Source organism: Anabrus simplex, chromosome 2, assembly GCF_040414725.1.
Source record: "Anabrus simplex isolate iqAnaSimp1 chromosome 2, ASM4041472v1, whole genome shotgun sequence".
Taxonomy (NCBI): domain Eukaryota; kingdom Metazoa; phylum Arthropoda; class Insecta; order Orthoptera; family Tettigoniidae; genus Anabrus; species Anabrus simplex.
This window is the reverse complement of record NC_090266.1, coordinates 383,471,023-383,492,027: the sequence shown is the minus strand read 5'-3', so window position 1 is coordinate 383,492,027 and position 21,005 is coordinate 383,471,023. Positions and strand designations below refer to the sequence as shown.

General features: G+C 38.4%; 1 protein-coding gene across 1 annotated transcript in view; it reads left to right on the top strand.

Moving 5' to 3' along the window:
- Positions 1 to 21,005, top strand: part of LOC136862852 (N(G),N(G)-dimethylarginine dimethylaminohydrolase 1) — a 266,667-nt gene that overhangs the window by 163,160 nt on the left and 82,502 nt on the right. Inside the window, exon 4 of the mRNA XM_067139114.2 lies at positions 10,525 to 10,620. Coding sequence (XP_066995215.1) covers positions 10,525 to 10,620 — 96 coding nt within the window. The remainder of the gene's footprint in view (positions 1 to 10,524; positions 10,621 to 21,005) is intronic.

Genomic DNA, 21,005 nt, shown 5'->3' with positions numbered 1-21,005 from the left:
TTCTTGCACTCGAACATAGTCGCCTACAATTACATGAAGAGTGTCTCAAGCATAATATCTAACAAGTAGAGGCCAGACTCTTCGGTCAACCGATTTCACCGAGCTTCAATGTACCTATGGGGAGACACTCAGCAGTAACTCGTGTATAAGGGATTAAGTCGATACGCTTTCATTTTCGAAAAAAAATTAGGTCAGATGTCGTTACACAGAATTCGCTTCGGACAAAGTGGAGGTGATAGAACACTAAAAGGCAAACAAATTTTACTTGGACATGTCAGGTCCGCAACCTAATAACTTCTGAAAAATTGATGAATCCCAGATTCCAATGCAAGGCATATATACTTGGGAGGGGTAGAACATCGAGAGTGAAAGAAAGAGATACCGTGGTGGAATGAGAAAGTGAGAGAAGCAGTGAAAGAAAAGAAGAAAGCATGGCAAGAATAGAATAGCCTTAAAAAAGAAGAAAGCAGAAGGAAGTAACTTGATAGTAGAAAGGAAATGTAAGAAATGTAAAAGAAGAAAATTTGGGAAGAATTTACACAAAAGATTGGAGCGGATGGTGCTGGGCAGTAAAATAATGCTGTTCGGAGTTCTACTAAGTAACAGGAAGAAAGGAGTTTATACAAAGCTGATTAAGGAGGAAGGTGGAGAGTTGATAACACATCCGGAAGAAATTAAGAGAAGATGGAAGGAGTATTTGATAAATTGCTGAATGTAGAAAATTGTGCAGAGGAGACAGTAATAATACGGTATGATGACTGAACAGTAGAAGACTATATAACCATATGAGAAGTGGAATTAGCAGTCCATAAAATGAAAATTGGGAAGGCACCAGGGTTGGATGGAATTAGTGTGGAAATGATAAAAGCTCCTGGACCTGTTGGACTCCAATGAGTGTACAGATTGTTAAAGTGCATATGGAAGCAGAAACATGTGCCAGAAGACTGGGCAAAGGGAATAATAAGACCAGTCTTTAAGAAGGGGGGCATAAAATGTAATAACTATAGAGGAATCACATTCTTATCACAAGTGGCAAAAGTACTGGAAAAGACATTGTGGGGAGGAGAATGAGGAGAAAGGTAGAAGGAGAGTTGCAAAGGGAACAGTACGGCTTTACAATCTTCAGCACGAGGCAGTGAATGGAAAAGAATTGGGAATATGGAAACAATCCGGTCATGACATTCCTAGATCTAACAAAGGCATACCATAGTGTTCCCTGGGAGAAGGTTTGGGAAACCATGGTCAAAAGAGGCCGGGAAACTGCAGAAATGGTGCAAGCAATGTACAACAACACTGGATCAGCAGTGTGCAGTCTCCAGTTAGAAAGATGGAATGGTTTAGAAATGAAACCGGACTAGTCATTGATTTTTTTTTCCTATTTGCTTTACGTCACACTGACACAGATAGGTCTTTTGGCAACGATGGGATAGGAAAGGCCTAGGAGTGGGAAGGGAGCGACCGTGGCCTTAATTAAGGTACAGCCCCAGCATTTGCCTAGTGTGAAAATGGGAAACCACGGAAAACCATCTTCTGGGCTGCCGACAGTGGGGTTCAAACCCGCTATCACCTGGATGCTAGCTCACAGCTGCGCGACCCTAACCGCACGGCCAACTCGCCCGGTCTAATAATTGTTCAGGTCTCAGCTGCATAGGTCAATACGGGTGCATAATGCATGTTGTAAATTATCTCTTAACACTTCCCTCGTACTTACTTATTCCAGACAAGGTTTCTTACACTCTGGTAGAATGCATTGCCTCTCTTGCTAATCTCCATGTCCAGCCTTGTATTCTGCATTAATTCACTCCCCAGGTATTTGAAACTGTCTACAGTTTCAAGGCTTTAACAACCAATTTTCATAATTGGTAAATCCTTGTGTTACTATGGTCTTGCTTTTCTCTGTGCTGATTTTCATTCCACACTTTTCAATTTTCTTGTTCAGTGCATCAAGTTCTTCTTGTACTTCTTTGCTGTTTGTTACCCAGACCACAATATTGTCTGCAAATAGTAATAACTTCATCTCTCTGTTCCCATATGCTTCCTTTGCCTCCCATACAATTTCATCCATAACCATTAGAAACAAAATAGGTGACAACATACTCCCCTGTCTTAGTCCAGTTTCATTTCTAAACTATTCAGACTTTCCAACTGGAGTCTGTACACTGCTGATGCAGTTGTTGTACATTGCCTGCACCATTTCTACAGTTCCCAGCCTCTTTTGACCATGGTTTCCCAAACTTTCTCCCTAGGAGAACTATGGTATGTCTTTGTTAGATCTAGGAATATCATGACCGGATCGTTTCCATATTCCCAATTCTTTTCCATTCATTGCCTCATGCTGAAGATTGGGTCCAATGTAGATCTTCCACTTGTAAAGCCATACTGTTCCTCTTGCAACTCCAAGGAGAGTAGAATATAGGCCAGCAAAATGAAATACCAAAGAAGTATGATAGGAAGGACAGAATGAGAACTGAAGATGTGGGAAAGGATGTTGGAATGGAAAAGATAAATGAGAGAATTGACAGGAGTAAACTAACAAGGAAGGGTACCCAACTGTTGTTGCTGACTTTTGAATGAGACCAGTTTATTTATGTTTCAGAATATCAGAAACAACATTTGGTGCAGTTTGACATGTTATGGACCTCTGGAGGGAGAAGGAGGTGGAGGGGAGTAGGGAGCGCAAAGAAAGGTGTAGACGCAGAACCGGTCTGCTAGTTATGTCTTAGCCAGGCTGAGTGGCTCAGAAGGTTGAGGTGCTGGCTTTCTGACCCCAACTTGGCAGGTTCGATCCTGGCTCAGTCCGGTGGTATTTGAAGGTGCCCAAATACGTCGGCCTCGTGTCTGTAGACTTATTGGCTTGTAAAGCAACTCCTGCGGGATCAAATTGCGGTACCTTGGCGTCTCCAAAAACCATAAAGTACCTATAATCCCGAATACCACCCGCCACCGAATAAGACCCGCACCCTAAATTTGAGACGGTAAAATACAGAAAAAAATAGAAGATCGAATAACTTACATACCGGTTCCTATTTAATTTTCTTCAAATATACCACAAATATAAATTCAAACAGCTTACAATTAATAAAATCATCACAAAAATCATAAATAGAATCTGTCCAATACTCAGATCATTCACAATTCACCGCCGTCATCTGAAGTTTCACCATAGGAACTTTTGTCACTGGCATCTTTCCACAAATAGTCGTCCTCGCTACCATCCACTGAATTTGAAATTCCACATTTCTTACAGCTTTTGGACAGTAGATCGTTGGGAATGCATGCCCATGCGGTCTTGATTCAGCTGCATATTAGTCCCACTTAGGGGTACCAGACGTCTGTATTTACCAGAGCGTGCCCTTATTTTTAGCGTCTGTCCTGGCGTCCATATTTATTTTTTAATTATTTGCTGATTGTCCGTATTTTCGTCTAATAATGTTAAACTGAACTTTTTCCAGCTGGAAACCCATTTTCATAAACTTAGACTCGCTTATTCCATAACCTTTGTCTTCAGCTGCAGCTTGAACTTTTTAAATTCCTGTAGTCTTTGATTAGTATATTATCGATAGTCGAAGTTGGCAATAGCATACGGAAACGGAAGCTAAAGACAAATAATTTTCGTCCATATTGCTGCTTAGTTGTGCCACAATCCTTGGTCATCTGTTCTGCAATATCTGTTGTGATCTGTTGGTACGTTAAATGTATTGTGGGGAAAAGAAAGTGTAAGTTCACTGCTGAATTGGAGAAAAGATATAAATGCTTCAAAAAGGGCCGCACCGACGAAGAAGCCATGTCTCTAGTATGTAAACCAGGAACATACGTTTCTGAGGCTAATCATGGAGCTATGGATTTAGAAAGTCACATTACAACGGGCAAACATAAAGCTAATGTTCAAAGTGCATCAATTTCAACTTCAAATAATGTGTTGACATTTTTCAAAAAGAACACATCACTAAACGAAAATGCGATTGCTGCAGAGGGAGTTCTTGTGTACCACAATGCTGTTCATCATGAGAGCTACAAAACTATGGATTGTATGCCTAAGCTTCCATCTAAATTATTTCCTGATTCTGAAATAGGGAAAAATAATCAGTACAAAGTCTGAGGCCATTGTCAATAATGTACTTGGACCTCACTGTGTAGAAAGTGCCATTAAACAAGTCAAAGACGTATCGTACATGGGTGTTTGTACGGATGGCAGCAATCATGGGAATATAAAACTGTTTCCTGTGCTCGTGCAGTATTTTGACTACAGGAATGGAGGGCTACAAGCAAAGTTAATTGACCTGCACAGTGTTAGTAATGAAAAAGCAGCAACAATCTCTTCAGTGGTGTTAGATGTCCTGCAACAAAATGGAATTTCGGAGAAGTGCATTGCTTTTGGAGGAGATAACTGCAATACAAATTTTGCTGGCCTGAAAAGAAGAGGAGATAATAATGTATTTTCTAACCTCAAATCTCAGCTTAATGAAACCTTGATTGGAGTAGGCTGCCCCAATTTTGAACAAGTTTTTCACCAATAAGTTAAGTGAAATGTATTTAATATTTTGCCAGTCTTTGTCAGTCTTTCAAGAGAACATTCTTCATGTTGAAAAGGAGAATAATTCCATTATTGAAGTGAAACAGGCACTTGAAGAAACTGTTGTCATTTTACAAGCTCGTTTTTCAAATAATTTTTTCCCTATGAAAGTGAAAGAAATGATGAAAACTTTGAAGGGGGAAGGGTTGCAGGAAAACAGTGATTCCTGCATGAAAGAAGTCCATGATGTATATAATGCATGCCTGGAGTACCTTGGAAAATGGTTACAACCACTTGAAGAATTCAGTACTTTCAAATGGATGACCTTAACTTCAGATTTCAACTGGACTGACCTTGAAGATACTGTTAAATATCTTAGTGCTAAAGGTGTACACATTGATGACGTTAGATTATTTGACCAATTTGTAAATCTTCAAAAGTATGTTGAAGTGCAAAAGCAGAATGAAAATTTCTTGAAGGAACCAGTCCATAAAAAATGGGCTGGTTTTCTAAATAGCGTCAATATTAAATGTTCTTCCGAGCTACTGAAATTGGCAGAAGTGTATTTTGCAATTCCTACACATAATGCCAACGTAGAAAGAATTTTTTCTTTAATAAATGCACAGTGGACCAAGGAAAGAAATAGGTTAAGTGTTGACTCTATGAAATGGTTGGCATCAGTGAAATTTAACATGAAAGACTTCAATTGTAACCAGTTTTATGACTATTTAAAAGACAATAAGGAGTGCTCAATAAAATAAGTAGCTCTGATAAGTACAATCGACATGAATAAGGTGTCATCGACATTCCTGCTTTCGAGACTTCACTTGTGGCCAAGCAATATCAATCAATCAATCAATCAATCAATCAATCAATCAATCAATCAATCAATAATGATCTGCATTTAGGGCAGTCGCCCAGGCGGCAGATACCCTATCTGTTGTTTTCCCAGCCCTTTCCTAAATGATTTCAAAGAAATTGGAAATTTATTGAACGTCTCCCTTGGTAAGTTATTCCAATCCCTAACTCCCCTTCCTATAAATGAATATTTGCCCCAGTTTGTCCTCTTGAATTCCAACTTTATCTTCATATTGTGATCTTTCCTACTTTTATAAATGCCACTCAAACTTATTCGTCTACTAATGTCATTCCACGCCATCTCTCCACTGACAGCTCGGAACATACCACTTAGTTGAGCAGCTTGTCTTCTTTCTCTCAATTCTTCCCAACCCAAACTTTGCAACATTTTTGTAACGCTACTCTTTTGTCAGAAATCACCCAGAACAAATCGAGCTGCTTTTCTTTGGATTTTTTCCAGTTCTTGAATCAGGTAATCCTGTTGAGGGTCCCATACACTGGAACCATACTCTAGTTGGGGTCTTACCAGAGCCGACTTCACGCCGTCTAATGCGGCATGCAAAACAGCACATGCTGTTCTTATATCTCAAAAAGTAATTGTCTGATTTTGAAAATACTTACATATTTGAACCTGTACGCAGATGAACATTTAAATCAGCTGTGTAAATTTGTACCATTCCATTTAAAAATATGGAGTTAGTATCAGTATCTCGGTTGTTAATCACCCCGTGAGACTAAGTTGCACGTTATTTTACAAGACCCTGCGTACCATTTACGAATATGAAAACAGAATGCTGATATCTTTAATGGTTTAGAAGTTATTTCCGTGTAACATGTTAGGTGAATAATCCTATAGAGAGAGAGAGAGAGAGAGAGAGAGAGAGAGAGAGAGAGAGAGAGAGAGAGAGAGAGATTAAGAAATCACCAATGAAGGTGATATTGAAAGTGATTTTTGGGGATAATCCAGCAATACAGCTAGAAAACGAGACTACTTCAGAAAGCGGTCCAGAATTATGTAGCAGTGACGAGCTGTGGTTCCTCGTATTATCCTTCACCACCAAAGAAGAATAGAACAAAATTTCCTGAAGGTTGCTTGGCTGATACTTACAAAATCTGGACGAAGTAGCCAAGAAGAACTGATCCTCCATAATGGTGCCTTCCTGGAGTAGCCCTAGACATGTCGCCTAGAGTCAAATTCACTACCCTAATGGCACAAAAAGGCAATTTCGCAAAATTTCAAAAAGATGCAAAACAACTTGGCAGAAACAGGAAGGTGCTACAAGAAAGAATAAATAATGAGGTAAATGATCACTTCATTGCAATGCGAAAACATGGAATTATACACGACCGAATGCTACGAATTTGGGCCATGTCTTTTGAAGCACAAATTGATCCAAACAGCACCTTAACATTCAAAGCTTCCAAATCATAGCTGCAGCAGTTCAAGAGAAAAAAACAAGATTGTTTCTCGCAAAATCACGCATACAGTTGGCAGCAGATTTGTAGGCGATGCCACTGATATAGAGGAGAAAGCTGTTGAGTTTGTTATGGAAGTTAAGCGTTTCATTGAAGAGTATAATTTTACACCAGAGCTAAAAGTTAATGCAGATCAGTTAAGATTTTGTAAAGAGTTACGTTCTGGGAGAACTCTTGCCATTAAGGGAGCAAAGACGATTTATGGTACCGTGGGTTCAGTTACAGCAACCACCCATTCATACATGATAATGCCTGTTATTGTAATGGATGGCACCTTTTTTCCACACATGTATGTTCTTGTCTCGGAATGCAGTGGGAAATTTCCAGCAAGCATGGCACTTGAATTACCCATTGTGAAAGCATATGCTAGCAAATCACCCAAACATGACAAAATGGGATTTGATAGTGTTCATAGAACTGGTGTTATGGCCAGATTTGAACGGGAGAGATCGAATTCATCATTTGGTTGATTCTTGGACAGCAAATAAAGATGATGATCCATACAGTGAGAGTTCCAGAAGATGTTGAATTTCACAAGAAGCTGCTCCCTGCAAAATGTACTGGATTGGTACAACCAGCAGACGTTTTCCTTTTCCGTCCATTTAGAAGTATGGTACGGCATAATAGATACGGTAGTGTTATCGTCCATAGTTAAAGTGTGGAAAAAAGAACAATTTCTTCGCTTTCAACATTTGTGCCCTTCCAGTTTTTGGCAAATAGATTAAAAAAATTGATCCAATTTACTTTCTTCAAATGTGGTTACACCGATAAACATCCAAGATCATTTCAGACACCTTCTGAATACTGTTTCGAGAGTGGTCTGCGGGACCTGATGGGATTCCTCCTTATATATTTAAAGCTTGTAGGAAAATATTAATTGAATCTCTCCAGATATTATTCAGTCTTATCTTAACTAGTTCTACCTTACCCAAACAATGGAAATCTGCCAAAATTATGCCAATTTTATAAATCTGGGAAGAAACAGTTAATAGATAACTACAGACCAGTTGCAGTTCTATTGTCTCCAGCTAAAATATTTGAAAGTATTTTTTATGTTCACATTTTTAATCATGTCAAATTAATTATCCCATGCAATCAGCATGGTTTTATGTCAAAGAAATCCACAGTAAGCAATTTATGTAACTTTGTACAGTATGTATCCAATGAGATTGGTAATCGTCCCAAGTAGATACTGTTTATACTGATTTTCAAAAGGCTTTTGACAAACTAGATCACAATTGTTGAGTTAGTAAAATAATGGATTATAATTTAGATCAGTCTCGTATGTCTCTTATGGTTTCATATTTGAAGCATAGAAGCCAGTTTGTAAGTTAGAAAAACATGTTTCCTTATAATTACATTGCAAAATATGGAGTACCACAAGGCTCTAATTTGGGTCCTTTGATGTTTCTCTTGTTTATAAACTATATTCTTAGCAAAATTCTGTTCTCGAAGGTATTATTATTTGCTGACGATATTAAATTATATAAATCAATATCAAGTGTGCATGATTGTTTAAAACTGCAAGTTGATTTAAATATCTTGTCTGAATGGAGCACATTTAACAAATTACCCTTCAGTATTAATAAATGCAAGAAGATCACTTTTCAATGAAGAAAGATAAGATACATTTTACATACCCAATGATACCCAATTGGAACAAGTAAATGAAATTAATGACTTAGGAATAATATTAACTAGTGATGCAAGTTTCACTGGGTTTATAATGAGACATTCGTATGGCCTAAGTAATGTCTTCATTTTGTTTGTGTTTTTCATTAGTTCAATCAAATCTTGAATATGCCTTTATTATTTGGAATCCATCAATAAAATTACACACAGATTTAATAGAAAGGATCCAGAAAAGTTCTTGAAATATATATACTTAAGGCAAGGCAGAGAATATCCTAAATCATATCATAAGATGATTGAAATGCTTGATTTTGAAAGGCTTGATATCAGAAGAAAATGTCAGTTGATGATATTTCTCTATAAGCTACTTAACAATGAAATAGACAATATTGATCTAACTTGTCAAGCCCTACTGTATGCACCTAGAAACCTGGCAGGTAAATTTAGGAATTTGTTTTTCTTGCCAAGAGTTAACACATACAAACATGTAAGTTCACCCCTATACAGAATGATGTCACTGTATAATAAATTACATCCTCTGAATATAGATTTATTTCAAAATAAAAAATCTGATTTTTTTGCAATCTTGTAAGCAATTGTTACACATAATTAACCTAGATCAATGATGCCATGGTGCCTGTTTTTTTAAAATTCTTTTTATTGTACTGTATTGTATTCTTTATCTCTATTACTGCTGTTATACTGTAGTTATGTAACTCTTTATTTCATACTGTATTTTGTGTCTATTTTGTTGCTTATATTTTTCTAATTATGTTTAATAAGATTAGAAGTTATGAGCAAATATTGTAATTGGGCTAATGCCTGTATATTTGCATACAATAAATAAATAAATAAATAAGAGAATGTTTCTAAAATGACTGTGTTCAGCTTGCCTTCTTTTGATGTGCTCACTGTGAAAGATGTTTATATCTAGACCACGGATTACTTATCAACCTTCATGTCTACTGCACTTGAACTGCCATGAGTGCGCAATGTATTTTATTTCCAGTATTTAAACCTTACTGAATGCATGTGCTCGCCCATCTACAATATTCCGTTGTGTTTTTATGTCTTATGTGTACTCATAGTCTGTATTTGGCAGCTCGCAGCTCCTATGTTTCTTGCCCATAGGAGCTGTAATTTGCATGGTGTGCATATTTCGATATTATCTATTCAACACACTATATAGATTCAAAATGTGCACAACGATAGTTTGGTACCCTTCCTTGTAAGATGATTTGGACATGTAAAGAGGATAGAGAAGAAAAGAATACCAAAACAGGTAATGGAGATGAAGTTCGAGGGGAAAATAGCGAGAGGGGGAAGGGGGCGATCTAGAATAAAGTGGTTCGATTCAATAAAGAGGAATGCAGGAACAAGAAGCCTCGACTGGGAGAAAATGGTGGAATAGGAATGACGAAGGAGAGAGGAAGGTGGAGAAGTGCCAGAATTGCCCCAACCCGGCAGGAGCTCGATATAAACGGGAGGGTAACGATGATGATGATGATGATTAGTAAAGAAATAAAATTGAAGAAAAATCTGGTTTAAATCAAATAAATCTGATTTAAAAAATAGTAATTGATTTTGCTTTTTTTGATAAAATCATTATCTTTTTACACCTTGCTGGATGGACATGTACACAGCATGGTTTTAAGCTTTTGCTGTCTTTGTTGTACAGTTTTTTTTCTGAAATCATTAGCTAGCTTTCTGAATCTGTAAAATTATGATATGATTAACAGTTCACAAATCCCCTAATGCCCTTTTCTTTCCTGGTTTGTTGCTAGTATTTAATAGTTCTCTAGATTATTAGCAATTTTAATAAAGTTATTCATACCTTCATTGAATTCTTTATTTTCCAGCTTTTCAAATTTGAACATAATTTGTTATTCTGTTCTTACAAAGGAACATTGTAGTTAATGTATAAACTATGTATATGTATACAACATAGGTATGGAACTTGGTTTAACATCTTTTAACAAACTTTCTTGAAATATGTGTAAAAAAAAATCATTGAGCACTGTCAGTACTATTCCTTATTTTTATAGGTGACTGAATCACGGCATCTGAAAGCTTTGGTATCAATGGCAGGACCTGATGTTATCTGTGTAGGTGCAGGGAAAGCAGCCCAGGAAGTCTTAAAGGTATGTAGAATAACAGAAATCTATATATATATATAAAATAAAGAGTTTTGTCTGTACATTCCTCAGAATTTTAAAAGGATGGTATTTATGTATTAGTCGTGTCACCAGTAACAAGGAAATGCACTTTTTACTTTTCCGTAATTTCTGTCTGTCTGTCTGTCTGTCTGTCTGTCTGTCTGTCTGTCTGTATGTATGTATGTATGTATGTATGTATGTACACGCATCACGAGAAAACGGCTGAAGAGAATGTAATGAAAATCGGTATTCAAAGTCGGGGAATATGTCGTTACAATCTAGGTCATAAATAATTGTATTCACGCTGAGTAAAATGGTAGTTTAGGGGAAGGCCTAAAAGTTACTTCTCAAATATTTAGGTTATTATTGGTCGTATCTTAATGAAAGTCGGTAGGCAAAGTCTGGGAATAAGTCGCTATAATCTAGGCCATAAATAATTTTATTCATGCTGATTGAAATGGTAGTTTAGGGGAAGGCCTAACATTTAATTCCCAAATATTTATGTTATTAGTGGTTGTATCTATGAATCCTACATAACTAAAGGTATATGGTATTAAATTTCCGATCATTTATGTCTCATACATTGTTACCGTACCGGCTATGATCACGGAGATATTCATGAATTTGGATTTTTGTTGCTAAGTCCATATCAGCGCAGAGTCACGAGAAAATTGGTAAACAAAATTTAATGAAAATCGGTATGTGAAGTCGCCTGAGAATAAGGAACTACAGTCTACGCTATAAATAATTTAAGATGCCCTAATATCACAGAGTCGAAAGAAAATGAAATGTGAAGGACTACAATACAGAAAGCTCATAAAATAGATCAACAATAGCATTACGTTAACTATTGTTTGTTGTGATGTGCTCTGTGTCTTCTGTTGCCACTCATCTCCGATTGATAGGATTACTGCTGCATACCAAGTTTTTTTTATTATTTGCTTTACGTCGCACCGACGCAGATAGGTCTTATGACGACGATAGGATAGGAAAGGACCAGGAGTGTGAAGGAAGTGGCCTTGGTTTTAATTAAGGTACAGCCCCAGCATTTGCCTAGCGTGAAAATCGGAAACCACAGAATTCCATCATCAGGGCCACCGACAGTGTCGTTCGAATCAACTACCTCCCCGGATACAAGCTCACAACTGCGCACCCCTAACCACACAGCCGACTCTCCCAGTCATACCGAGTGTAACAGCCTGCCTGAGTATTGGCGGGAATTAGATGGGGAGTTAGATAACTTTCTTCTTTAGCATGTCATTCCTCTGGTTCATAAATTTGCTGATACTAATGGTACGTAACACACTGGTTCATCATAGCAATCGAGCTATTCGATCCCTACTCTGAGGCACTGTTTGGAATGAACAGTGTGCATATTTAACAGAATAATGGCAGAAGATTGCGTTTTTCCGTTTGATAGAGTATTTTATATGATAACATTGCTTTTAATTGCTACATTCCTACTGACGTTTTTGTAATGACCTATGTTGACTTCAGTTAGGAAAACCACAACGTCAGTCTTTCTGAGAATCGCGTAGCGAAGCACGGGTACATCAGCTAGTATATTTATAAGTTGATGTCTGAGGAGGACTGGGTAAGATTGCTCAGCAGTTCACTTCAAAACTAACCTTAAATTATCAATCAATCAATCAATCAATCAATCAACACTGATCTGCATTTAGGACAGTTGCCCAGGTGGCAGATTCCCTATCTGTTGTTTTCCTAGCCTTTCCTGAAATGATTTCAAAGAAATTGGATATTTATTGAACATCTCCCTTAATGAGTTATTCCAATCCCTAACTCCCCTTCCTATAAACAAATATTTGCCCCAATTTGTCCTCTTGAATTCCAACTTTATCTTCATATTATGATCTTTCCTACTTTTAAAGACACCACTCAAACTTATTAGTGTACTGATGTCATTCCTCGCCATCTCTCCGTTGACAGCTTGGAACATACCACTTACATGATATAAGGAGGTCGAGTCATAAGTCATGGCAACTATTTTTTTTCTCGCGAACAAGAGACAACACGGAAAATCTAAGATATGCATTTGGAAACGTACGGTATGTACTTGTGTATGATGCCACTAGATGGTGTATGTAAACAACAGTGTGGGTCTAAGCATGCCCCCAAGTTCAGTGTGTGAGTGAGAGCATCACAAAATGGAAGTCAACAAGCAGGAGCAACGATCATATACTAAAATAGCAGTTCACTGAGCTCGATAGCTGCAGTCGCTTAAATGCGGCTAGTATCCAGTAATCGGGAGATAGTGGGTTCGAGCCCCACTGTCGGCAGCCCTGAAGATGGTTTTCCATGGTTTCCCATTTTCACACCAGGCAAATGCAGGGGCTGTACCTTAATTAAGGCCACAGCCGCTTCCTTCCAATTCCTAGTCCTTTCCTATCCCATCGTCGCCGTAAGACATATCTGTGTTGGTGCGATGTAAAGCAAATAACAAAAAATAAAAAAAAATAGTTTACCACGGCAGAAATGCACGCGAATGCCATGCAGAACTGTAACTATTATCTAATCCCCAAAGTCAAGAAGCCATTACGTGGACAATGGTTTGCTAACAAAGAGGACATCGTAGCAGCATTTCAGATAGAGGTGTCACACGTTAGCGATAAACATGCAGTGAATGGTATTCAGCGCCTGCCCCACCGGTTGCAACGCACGTGGAAGCCTTGGGTGATTATTTTGAAGGTCTGTAACCAGTGGAGACCTGTCCTTTGTACGTAGTCTTGTGTATTTGCTGTCTGTACCATAAGAAAACAGTGGTTACCAATTACCTGTAATGTGTCACTTTCCTACGAGAATATCCTGAAGTCAGAATTTGTCTTCGGGCACTATGCGTTAGTACATGCCCTATATTTCCACATGCATATCTTAGACTTTCCGTTTTGTCTCCTATTCGCGAGAAAAAAATTGTTGCCATGACTTATGATTCTACCCTCGTAGATGTTGATTCCCATTTGGGAACCTGAAATATTTGTCCCTAATGAGTAAATTTATAATACCAATATAAATGGTCTGTTATTGGACAAAAAATTTCCAGCTAAGTCATTCCTGGTTGCCAGCGTTTATGCTAAGTTGGGCTCATCAGTTGATAAATAGCACACCTGCCAAGACGCATGGCTAGCACATACCGTGGAGGCGACTGCGTAGGCTACTTGGAGCCACCGGCAGTGCCAGTGCACTATGAGAGACTTTGTCTCATTTTCAAAAATTGATGCATGCCTGGCCATCAGATGATAAAGATGTTGATTTCCATAGGGAAGCTGAAATATTTGTTCTGAGTGAGTAAATTTATAATACCAATATACACTGCTCTTTGTAGAAAATGAAACACTCGGAAGCAATGGTCTGAACCACGCCAAAATCAGAGGACGTGTAGAATAGTGGAACCATCATAAGTGATTTAAATTGCAGAGAGATGGCATGCACGCAGACCCAGCAGTGCCCTTCTGTGTGTGTCCGGCCAGGGCAGTGTTACACAACGCTCAGTCAGTGTGGAGCCGTCATACGAAGTGGAAACGTGTACCTAAGTGCCACTATGCCTCGCCGACATCACAGAAGGGAATATCAGCATATGAGTGCGTTCGAACGGGGCAGAATGATAGGGCTCCAGGAGATGGGTGTGTCGTTCCGTGACAGCGTCTCATACAGGGTACGCTGCTTCAAAAGTGAGGCGTATGTGGAATCAGTGGAGAGAAGAGGGCCGTACACAGCATCGACAGGGTACTGGACGACTTAATGTGACAACAGCGTGAGATGACCGCCATCTTTTCCGCTTGGCTGTAACGGTCAGAACAGCTTTGTCCATGGTATGGCTCTACGTAGGAGCACTGCAACGGGTGTGGGGATGTCTGCGTCGATAGTTCGACGCCGTCTTCTGAGGGCTGGGCTGGTGGCACACATGCCATTGCGCCGGCTTCTATTGACCAGCAACTACCAACGCCGTAGACTGCAATGGGCACGTGAACACCAACACTGGCGTGCTGAGTGGCAAAATGTAGTGTTTCTGGACGAGTCCCGCTTCAACTTGTCCTACAGTGATGGCCACATACGCGTTAAACGCCACCGTGGTGAACGCCATCGAGCAGAAAGTATTGTTGAGCGGCATAGCGGACAAACTCCAAGTGTGATGGTTTGGGGCGCAATTGCTTATAACATGCGATCTCGCTTCCTACGTCTTGAGGGCAATCTGAACAGCTACCGCTACATCTGGGAGGTTTTACAGCCCGTGGCTACAAACAGCGTGGCAGAGTATTCCCCAGCAGCATATTCAGGCGTTCTTTGATTCCATGCCACGACGTCTAGCGGCTCTGATTGCAGCGCGTGGTGGCGCTACGCCGTACTGAATTTCCACGATCACCGTGCATGTACAGTTATGTAATTTTAATCATTTGTGTATTGTCATGTCCCTAATATGTAGAATAAATTGTATTGTGATCACAGCTCTCGGTATTGGTGTTTCACCTTCTACAAACTGCAGTGTAGTTGGTCCGTTATTGGACATTATAAAATTTTCAGCTAACTCGTTCCTGGTTGCCAGCATTTCTCCCCAGTTTGCTAAGTTGGGCTCATCAGTTGGTAAATAGCACACCTACAAAGATGCATGGCTAGTGCATACCGTGGTATGTTCAAGCTGTCAACGGAGAGATGGTGTGGAATGACATCAGTAGACTAATAATTTTGAGTGGTGTCTTCAAAAGTAGGAAAGATCATGATATGAAGATAAAGTTGGAATTCAAGAGGACAAATTGGGGCAAATACAGTGGAACCTTGGATTGCGAGCATACTTCGTTCCGGCAGCATGCTTGTATACATGTGATAAATATCATTTTTGATCCGTATTGATGATACTTGAATGGAATAATATCAATAAGTTAATTTATTGAATTTACCACCTAATCAATACAAAATGTCATACTTTAGTTGGTTTACTTTGGCATATTAACTAAAATGGTACATGTTTCGCCTTGAATTCAGGCATCATCAGCCATTATCTTAAAAATAGAAACAGGCATCTGATTTATATATACATGAAATAAAATTTAAAAACCTTGGAGAGACTAAAATTACAATTAACATATAGTAAAAGAATTAAAGTTAAGTTGGTTATAAAGATATTACAATGAGTCAGTAAAATTACAATTGGTGAAAGTAATGGTGATATGACATTAGAAGGTTTCTATTATAATTAAAAAGAAAGAACAAAGCAACAGTTTGTCATAAACGAGTGATAGGATTCCTAAAAATTATGTTATATACAATATTATACAACGAAAATGACAATGATGGTCGTATTTAATAAAAATATAGCATAAAATAATAGTGAAATACGGTCATGTGACCGTCAATACTTGTTGATTAGAGATAAATCGAAAGTCAATGGCATATGGTGATGTGGTTCAGTTTAATAAAAAAAAAAATATGAAGTTGAATAACGATGTTTAAATAGGGCCTTTATGGACCATCTCAATTTGTTGCAAATACAGCAATGTTCTTAAGAATGTGTGGATGATTGACATTCGAGTCGATACAGAAGTGTTACAGTTGAATCTGTAAAAGGAAACAAAAAAACGTGGTGTTAATTAAGTGAGAAATTGTAATTGAATGTTAAAGTGAAGATTGTGTACACTTACCATTAGACTAAGAGAGGGTAGTTTGTTACGTTATTACGTTATTAACTGAACGTTATTGTCAACTGTCTGCTTCTTACTGCGAGTGTTGTAACAGTATGTTTGAGTTGGAGGTGGAACTGTTTGCGAAGGTGTGGCTATGGGCTTGTTTGTAGTGCTTGGAGGGGAGTTGCTATTGGCAGAAGAGAGAGGGGGAAGTGTGCTGCTGCGCGTGTTGTAACGGTGAGATGCCACTGGAGGGAGTGAAAATACAGTGGGTGTGGCTAAGGGTCTATTGGTAGCATTTGAATTAGAGGTAATGGCGGTGAGGGGAAGGGGGAGATTGTGTTAGTTGTAGAGGAGGTAGGGGGGCTTATTGATTTGTGGTTGAAAACTTTTAGGACTATATTGGTGAGGGGAATTGAATCTTGTAATAGACATAAAGTCTGTTCTTACAAGGGGCTTTTTTTATCAATGATATCGTTTAAGTTCTTATCTTTGTTGAAATGTTGGTCTAGGAAAATGAATAAATTTTCATACTCAGTCATAAGTTTACTTTTGTTGACTCTTAAGGATATGAAGATCTTGTTCTATAGTGGTAAATTTGTGTCCTGTGTCCCTCATGTGGCTGGCCATTGCTGAAAATTTGTTATGTCTTTGTGCATTATAATGTTCGGCATATCTAGTGGAGAAGCTGCGGCCAGTTTGGCCAACGTAGGAAAAATTACATGTGGAGCATTTTAGTCTGTATATTCCTGATCCAGGGTAACTATTGTCTGTGATGTTAATAGACTTATGATTAAAGAATAGATTACGATTAGTGTTTTTTGTTGTATAGGCTATTTTTACATCGTGCTTCATTAGTGAATTGGATATCGGATAAATACCATAGTTATTGAACGTGAATTTAGCGTATTTTGGAACGGGTTTCAATGGGGTTAAATTTGTAGCTAATTTTAATTTGGTTTTATTGATGATTTTATCAATTATATCTGTATGAAATCCATTGAATTTAGCTATTTCTTTAATGAATTGTAATTCTTTTAAATTACTGGGGGACATAGGGTTTCTTAATGCCCTATATATTAGACTGTGATAAGTGGCTTTTTTATGTGAGTTGGGATGTAAAGAATCATTTTTTATGGTTGTTGGAGAAAAGGTAGGTTTTCTGTATGTTTGGAAGTCGAACTTGTTTGATAATCGTGTGATTTTGATGTCTAAGAAATTTAACGAGCTATTGATTTCGTCTTCTTTAGTGAATTTAATGTTATTCTCCAAATTGTTGAGGAAGGATAATATGTTGTCACTGTTATTGATTTGTTTATCTATGATTGCTATGGTATCATCGACATAACGATGCCAAAGACAGAGTCTGTTGATGTTATTGATAATCTTGCTGTGTTCGAGGTTATCCAAGTATATATCAGCTAATATTCCAGATAACGGGTCTCCCATCGCCAAACCTTCCTGTTTGTAAATTTTCTTATTGAACTGTAACACTTCTGTATCGACTCGAATGTCAATCATCCACACATTCTTAAGAACATTGCTGTATTTGCAACAAATTGAGATGGTCCATAAAGGCCCTATTTAAACATCGTTATTCAACTTCGTATTTTTATTTTTATTAAACTGAACCATATCACCATACGCCATTGACTTTCGATTTATCTCTAATCAACAAGTATTGACGGTCACATGACCGTATTTCACTATTATTTTATGCTATATTTTTATTAAATACGACCATCATTGTCATTTTCGCTGTAACTGCTGGTTGGCCAACATAATTTTTAGCAATCCTATCACTCGTTTATGACAAACTGTTGCTTTGTTCTTTCTTTTTAATTATAATAGAAACGTTCTAATGTCATATCACCATTACTTTCACCAATTGTAATTTTACTGACTCATTGTAATATCTTTATAACCAACTTAACTTTAATTCTTTTACTATATGTTAATTGTAATTTTAGTCTCTCCAAGGTTTTTAAATTTTATTTCATGTATATATAAATCAGATGCCTGTTTCTATTTTTAAGATAATGGCTGATGATGCCTGAATTCAAGGCGAAACATGTACCATTTTAGTTAATATGCCAAAGTAAACCAACTAAAGTATGACATTTTGTATTGATTAGGTGATAAATTCAATAAATTAACGTATTGATATCATTCCAAACATGCTTGTAATCCAAAGCGCTCGTATATCAAAGCAAGTTTTCCCATAAGAAACAATTGAAACGCGGATGATTCGTCCACAACACAAATATATTATTTTATTTGCATACCAGTTCTAGAACAAAATATATCTAAAACAAATTAAAGCGCACTTTTCCTTACAATACAATCATTGCTGGTGTGAGGGTGACGAGAGACGACATGAGAAGAGTTACTGTGTAGCACGAATTTCACTAACGGAATCACTGCTATCTGTTGGCTCACTGGAATTGTTTTCTTTTCATGCAATTTTAACGCGGAACCTGTCCAATGACTGTTGCATTTGCCTCTTTTCGAGGATTTCACGAAAATGTGACATTGCATTGTCATTGAACTGATTCATCGCTCGCACTGCTACAGCCTTATTCGAGTGGTGTTTTTCTACAAAATTTAGCACCGTTTCCCACATTTTGCACTTCTCCTGAATCTCAGTTGAAGTGAGAGTTTCCAGTGACTTTTCCTCCTCCTCTTCCCCGGACGAGATCTCCTCCATAACCTCCTCCTGCTGTTCACGATGCAGGTCCATCAGTTCGTTGGTGGTCAGTTCCTGGCTATGTTCTTCCACCAGCTCTTGAATGTCCACGTCATTAACCTCCAGCCCCATACTCTTCCCTATGGACACAATTCATCGACAATCCGTGGCTCATTGTCACCAACAATCCCCTCAAAGTCAGGCCACAGATTTCCCCAAGCGGAAGTGAGAGTTCTCTTGGTGACTCCATCCCAGGCTTTATCGATGATCTTCAGGCAGTTCATGATGGGGAAATGATAAATGATTTCTCCCAAACTCTCGGAGGGTAAGGTCTGTTCCTTCGGTCAATTCAAAGCATCGCTGAAATAGTGCTTTGGTGTATATCTTCTTGTAGTTCGAAATGACTTGCTGATCCATAGGCTGGAGTAGTGGAGTAGTGTTGGGAGGACTTTTTTTGCTGTTGGTTTTACGTTGCACCGACACAGATATGCCTTATGGTGACAATGGAATTGGAAAGGCCTAGGAAGTGGAAGGAAGCAGCCATGGCCTTAATTAAGGTACAGCCCCGGCATTTGCCTGGTGTGAAAATGGGAAACCATGAAAGGGCTGCCGACAGTGGGGCTCGAACCCACTATCTCCCGATTACTGGATACAGGCCATTCTTAAGTGATTGCATCTATCGAGCTCGGTGTCTTGGGAGGAACGAACTTAACCTGGAGCTTAAATTCCTCCAGTAAGTTGTCCTCAAGGCCTGGAGGATGAGCAGGAGCATTGTCCATAACCAGCAAGACTTGGAGCGGCAGATTATTTTCTGAAAGGTATTTTTTTACCACAGGACTAAAGACCTCGTTCATCCATTCAACAAAGGAACAGGGGAGGGAAAAACGTAGGCACACGTGACGCTCGTATTGCGGAACCTCACTCGTTTATCAAGTTACAATTTATTAAAAATGTTTGCTCGTCTTGAAAAACACTCGTAGACCAAGTTATTCGCATTCCGAGGTTTCACTGTATTCATTTATAGGAAGGGGAGTTAGGGGTTGGATTAACTTACCAATTAATTTTAGAAAAATTTCCAGTTTCTTTGAAATCATTTAAGAAAAGGCTAGGAAAACAACAGGTAGGGAATCTGTCACCTGGGCGACAGTCCCAAATGCAGATCAGTCTTGATTGATTGATTGATTGATTGATTGATTGCTTGATTGATTGATTGATTGATTGATTGATTCAGTGCCTGCTCTCCATCTCACAACTATTGAGGTCACAGTCTTTTAACATATTTATTACTCTATACAGAATAACATCATCTGCAAAAAGCCTTATCTCTGATTTCACTTCTTTACTCATATTATCTCCTGCGGGATTAAATTCCGGCACCTCGGCGTCTCCGAAAACCATAAAAGAGTAGTTAGTGGGACGTAAAGCAAATAACATTATTATTACTCATATCATCTATATATATATATAAAATAACATGTCCTGACTGACTGACTGACTGACTGACTGACTGACTGACTGACTGATTCATCATCGCCGAGCCAAAACTACTGGACATAAAGAAATGAAATTTTTTTTCTTCTTGCTATTTGCTTTACGTCGCACCAACACAGATAGGTCTTATGGCTACGATGGGATAGGAAAGGCCTAGGAATTGGAAGGAAGCAGCCGTGGCCTTAATTAAGGTACAGCCCCGGCATTTGCCTGGTGTGAAAATGGGAAACCACGGAAAACCATCTTCAGGGCTGCCGACAGTGGGGCTCGAACCCACTATCTCCCGATTACTGTATACTGGCCGCACTTAAGCGACTGCAGCTATCGAGCTCGGTAAATGAAATTTTGGGGATACATTTACATTAGAGTTTAGGTGCTCACTAAGGGAGGATTTTTGGATATTCCATCACTAAGGGAGTGGAAAGGGGGGGTGCGTTAATTTTTAAAATGAGGATATTTATTTATTTATTTATTGATTTGTTTGTTTGTTTGTTTGTTTGTTTGTTTGTTTGTTTGTTTGTTTGTTTGTTTGTTTGTTTATTTATTTATTTATTTATTTA